Below are 5,833 nucleotides of genomic sequence, written 5' to 3' on the forward strand. Positions count from 1 at the left end.
AACACAGAATGCTATGAGTCAACAAGTATTGGAGCTTGAAGTGATGCTTATCTTGAAGAAGACTTGGAGCTTCGTTGATGTACTCTTGATATTCCATTGTAACATTGTTTGGTTGTACAATTATTGGTGCTTGTGTGATGCAAGAGAAGAAGACCTAGGGTTTATGCGATGCAAGCCCTATCACAGACAAGAAGAATGATAAAAGAGAGTTCATTAAATAATTCTATCTTCTTGGAGAATATATCTTGAGTCTTTGTACTTATGTATTAATCACAAGGTACGGTGAACTTCAACCTTGAATTTCAAAATCTAGCAAACCTAAAAAAGTTTCTCAGGTTAAATTAATTTTGTCGAACCTCATGGCAAAACCTCAAGTCAAATTCAAGTTTGTAGGGTGAACCTTAAGTGAAATTTGAATCTAAAGGTAAATTTGGGTTTCTTATTGGTTTTTTTTCATTTTTAGAATTTATAAAAAGATTATGTTAACCATAGAGCCATTAATGTAGAATCCTCTACGCACTTTTTTTAATCACTCTTGACTAAACAGACCCACCTCCATTGTTCATGTCATCCATAGTTTTACGAAACGGCCGAACCGAAACGGAAACGGCCGTTTCGTTCCGTTTCATTGCCAAAACATGTGACCCGGCCCTTGACCCGGCTCGGTTGACCGGGTCAGCTATGACTCGGCCGGGTCATCCAATGACCCGGCCGAGTCATAGCTGACCCGGTCAACCCGGCCGGGTCCGTATTGACTCGGCCGTTTCACTCATAACCGGCTGGGGCAGCGTATTACCAAAAAAAAATCGATTTTTTGCTGATTTTTTATAAAGTTAGTTAGGGTTTGTGGAGCTGAAAGGTTTATTGTGATTTGTTTAATGCTTTTGGGGTCCATTTCCCCCTCCCAAACTCTATTTAAGACAGCCAAATGCTCTCATTTCACTCACAGCAGTCTTATGCATTTGAGTGAGAGTCTTCTTTGAGAGTTAGTGAGCAGTTCTTGAGCTTGTTTTGGAGCAGCAGTGAGGAGTCTTGGAGGAGCATTGTAGCTGGAGTGAGGAGCTTCTTGGGCAGCCATTTGGAGCAGCATTGAGGAGCTGATTTTTGGAGCAAGCTTGAGGAGGCAGTTTGTGCCTGGAGGTATTTTTTTCCACCTCTATAAATCTGTTTTTACTTAGTAAATTTTAGGTGCATATCAAGATAGCTTAGAGAGTGTTTTTAGTCAAATAAATGAACATTGAATCAATTTTTATTTTTTTTTTTCATTTTCAGATTGTTTTCCTAGTCAAAAAATGGCACCTAGAGCAAAAGATCCTGCTTGGGCATATGTTGAAATGGTTGATGATGAGATGTGTTGCAAGTTTTGCCATAGGAAAATTAAGTCAGGTCCTGGGGGGATTAATAGGCTGAAACAACACTTGGCAGGGATTAAAGGCAATATTACTGCATGTAAATCTAATGAAATTGGGGAGATTAGAAAGAATTTGTTGGAAAGCTTTGAAAAATTTAATGCAGAAAAGACTAGGCAAAAAGAGATACAGGCTGAAATTGGGAGGAAGAGGGAGATACAAAGAATGATGGCTGCCAACCCCCACTATGAGTTTGAGGGTTCTTCCTCTATCCCTCAAACTGATGCATCAAACCCTTTCCGTTATGTTCCTCCCTCTTTTGCTTCTGTTCAAGATAAGGGAAAGGGTAGAATGAAGGGTGATGGGACTATCAAAAGTTTTTTCACTCACTCAGGCTCCTCTCCATCAGATGCACATGGTCCTGAAGTTAGTAAAGGTCTTGCTCAGCCCACTTTAGATGACCATTGGAAGAAAGAATTGAGGGAGACTGCTTGTGACTACATAGCTAGATGGTGGTATGATGCTGATATCCCCTTTAATGCTGCTCGTTCACCATATTATGAGCCTATGTTTGAGGCCATACATGCTGCTGGAAAAGGCTTCAAAGGCCCTACTATGCAAGAGCTAAGGGGGTTTCGTTTGCAGAAAGAAATTACATCAATTAATGAGTATTTGCAAGATTTCAAGGAATCATGGGCAAGAACAGGGTGTACCATCATGTCAGATGGATGGACTGATCAAAGAAACCGTACCATCATAAACTTTCTTGTCTTCTGCCCACAGGGAACCATGTTTTTAAAATCAGTTGATGCATCTGATAAGGTAAAAGATGGCCACTTGTTGTTTCAGCTATTGGATGAGGTTATTCAGGATGTGGGGGTGGCTAATGTTGTTCAAATCATCACAGACAATGCCTCTAACTATGTTCTTGCTGGTAGACTGTTAGAGGAAAAACACAAGACCATCTTTTGGACCCCATGCGCTGCACATTGCATAGACCTCATGCTTGAGGATATTGGAAAATTAGATTGGGTCAGAAACACTGTAGATAATGCCAAAAGCATAACAAAATTTATCTACAATCATACACTGGTTTTGAGTCTCATGAGGAAACACACTGGAGGCAAGGATATTATTAGGCCTGCCATCACTAGATTTGCTACACATTTTTTGACATTGCAATCTATGCTTTCCCAACATAGAAACTTGCAAAAAATGTTTTCCAGTGATGATTGGAATCAAAGCAGTTGGTCTAACAAACCAGAAGGCAGAGAATTGAAAAGGAAAGTCCATGAGGAAACTTTTTGGAGAAAGGCAGCAGAGATTGTGAAGGTTGCTGAGCCACTAGTTAAGGTGTTGCGGTTGGTGGATGGGGAAAGGTTGGCTATGGGCTTCATTTATGAGGCTATGGATCAAGCAAAGGAGCAAATAAAGACAGCATACAAGGATAGAGTGGCAAAGTATGGGCCCATTTGGGCAATCATTGATGAAAGATGGAACAATCAACTCCATCGCCCTATACATGCAGCTGGGTATTTTTTGAACCCACGGTATCATTATAAAGCTAAGGAGTCAAGAGCTTTGAGGGGGGAGGTCAGAGATGGACTGGTTGATTGCATTGAGCGCATGGTCCCATCGGAGTCTGATCAGCTGCTGATACATCAGCAGGTCACATCCTTCAGCAATGCAACAGGTACCTTTGGGAAGAACCTAGCAAAGATTGCAAGAGAAGCAGATGAGCCAGGTAAACAAAAATTTCAATTTTCAATTTCTTAATGGTTTTACTTTTTTTATTAAAGTTTGTTAAATCATTTATAATTTGAAAGTTAGATATAATTTGTAATTTTGTTGAGCTTCAGCCTTCATCTAACTCATAATTCATTACACTCCTATGTTTTTTGCAGCACAATGGTGGGAGGCCTTTGGTGGCCAGTGCCCTGAATTGCAAAGGTTTGCAATTCGTATTTTGAGTCAAACTTGCAGTGCATCTGGGTGTGAGCGCAATTGGTCTGTCTTTGAGAGGATTCACACAAAGAAGAGAAACCGTTTGGAGCAAAAACGGTTGAATGATCTAGTTTTTGTCCAATACAACCTTCGGCTCAGACGGAACCAATTGCTGAACAAAAGACCTGATTCAGATCCCATTGTGTTGGAAGACATTGATCCAACATCAGATTGGGTAGTGGAGAGTCGTCTACCAGAGTTTGATCCTGATGAGGATCTTGATGAAATTGATGTTGGAGATCCACTGCAGCGTGTTCAGTTGAATGCAGATCCCAATCCACCAGCCTCAGTCTCACAGCCAGCTAGTATGACTCCAGTTGTAGGTGCTTCCTCTGCTCAGCCACGACAGAAGCGCAGCCGCATTTGTACTCTATCTCAGCTTGCATCTGCTGCACAGCCTAGTGGTACTGGCACCACTTCTACAGTTGCAGTTGGAGACGATGATGATGAGGAGGAGCCATGGGGCCCCTTGTCTGACTCTGATGATGATGATCCAGAGATTGGTCGAGATGATCTTGGCTCCTCTGGCAGTAGCTACTAGCCTCCTTGGTTATTTGTATTTTGTTTTGACTCTTGAGTCTTTGATCATGTATGACAGACTACAGTTGACTATGTATTTACTATTGCCATTGGGTACCACCGTACCATTTTGATATAATGGATTGGTTCATGAGCCTACTTTGATCATATGTTGTCTTCCATGTATATTATAATGTTGTGTGTTTGGAAACTTGAATGAAAATCTTTAAAATTATGTTTAAAATATTTAAAATTATGTTTTTTTATAAAAAAATAAATATTTAATGTATTTTTTACAACGACCGAGTCATTGAAATCGAGCCGGCCGAGTCATTACCGAGTCCGAATCCGAGTCCGAGTTGTAAAACATTGATGTCATCAACCCTCTCTCCATTGTTGCCAACTGTCAACCCTGCGAACCAAAACCCTTAATCATGCAGTCGCTCAATGCCAACCATAGTCTTGACTCTGCTCCATTTAAATTTGACCCTCCACTACCACTACATAACAAACCATATACTTGCTAGGTCAATGGCCCATGAACCATGAAGACTCCTTTTGTTGGATCCTGCAATTGTACGGCAATCACTATCACTAGCGTCCAAGGGATTGCCACGGCCCATAGCTCAAATTGAAGCTTGTACCCTATGCCATGGGCCACGAGATTTGTTTCCATGGATCAATAACCATTGTAGTCTAACTCTAAAGATTGTGTCAAAGCCTCAAGGGGATTTTAAAGTTACTATAGATATATATAGATATATATATATATATACACACGAACCTCATGGAAAACCTCATGCGTACCTCGATGGTAATTTCAAATTAGAATTGAACCTAATTGTTGCCAAACCCGAATCATGTGACTTAACTTATGTTGATGCAAGAGAGGAAAGTGTTAGGGCTTCTGAGAGGCAAAACTTGAACAACACATGAAATACTATGGTTGATGTCATTATGTCAGAAGGACCTACGGTTTGTGGCAAAGAAACCCTAGAGGAGACTTGGAGCACTTGCTTGTGAACCTTGTGCAAGGCAAGCTTGGAGAAAGATCAAAGGTGGACTTTTTGGTGCTGATGTTAGCCTATTGTTGAGCCCTTGTAGTCTCTACAAGTAGCTTGGTGTGATGCCTTGCTAGGCCATGATTGCTGGATAGGGTTTTATATTGAAGGTGGATGCTCGAGCTAGGGTTTGGATGCATTGGAGAGTCCTAGCTTGTGATAATCTTGAAGGACTATATTGTAACTTCATTTTGTTGTATATATAAAGTGTAATTTGCTTTCCAAACTTTGCATTCTCACAAAATTTATTTTCAGCTTATGTTGTTGTGGTGACTAAATAGCTTCTAGTGTTGGATTTGTATGCTGATTTAACATAACAGTGAGCAGATTTTGTTGACTAACTTGACAAGTAAATAGAAGCTTAAAGGTCAGATTTGTGGCTGTGACAAATAATATTTTTATAAGTTATTTTCAGATCTGCTGTATGTTGGGGATTGTGCCCTTAAGGTTGGAAACATAGTTCCCTTGAAGTATGTTTGGTCAGTGTTTTTTTCTCGGGAGTCCAAATGTATTTGGTTGGAGTCTGGACAAATGTGAAATATATGGTACCATAATTTTTATCTCAGGTTCACCCAAAAATCTGAAAGGTGGACAAGAAATAGGTCTGGGAAACCTCAAGCAAATGAGGTGAAAATTTCTGAAATAGCATTAAGCAGAGTCTCCTGGAATTTCTACACTCCATAAGATGTTGAGATTTCAGGGATTGCCGTCAAAGGAGATATTGTTGAGGATTGGGTTTATTGATGCTTTTTGCCCACACTACGAGAAGGTAGACTGTTTGCGACAATTTTTGGAACTGCAAGCTTTTACGAGAGCATTGAGAATTTGTACGGGTTACCTGGGAACATATCCTATACAAAAGATTTTTTTTAAAACTGCACTTATAGGGGGCGTTGATTA

General features: G+C 40.3%; 1 protein-coding gene across 1 annotated transcript; it reads left to right on the forward strand.

Annotated features, from left to right (window-relative positions):
- The first annotated feature begins 743 nt into the window (after positions 1 to 743).
- Positions 744 to 4,161, forward strand: LOC149192111 (uncharacterized). Its single transcript, XM_089406311.1, has 2 exons — positions 744 to 3,093; positions 3,254 to 4,161. Exons 1-2 carry the CDS (start codon positions 1,293 to 1,295, stop codon positions 3,892 to 3,894), a joined length of 2,442 nt encoding a protein of 813 aa, XP_089262437.1. The 5' UTR covers positions 744 to 1,292; the 3' UTR covers positions 3,895 to 4,161.
- The last annotated feature ends 1,672 nt before the right edge of the window (positions 4,162 to 5,833 follow it).

This window comes from Pinus tabuliformis, chromosome 2_2, assembly GCF_031772625.1.
Source record: "Pinus tabuliformis cultivar Carrire ecotype Pingquan chromosome 2_2, CPIR1, whole genome shotgun sequence".
Taxonomy (NCBI): Eukaryota; Viridiplantae; Streptophyta; class Pinopsida; order Pinales; family Pinaceae; genus Pinus; species Pinus tabuliformis.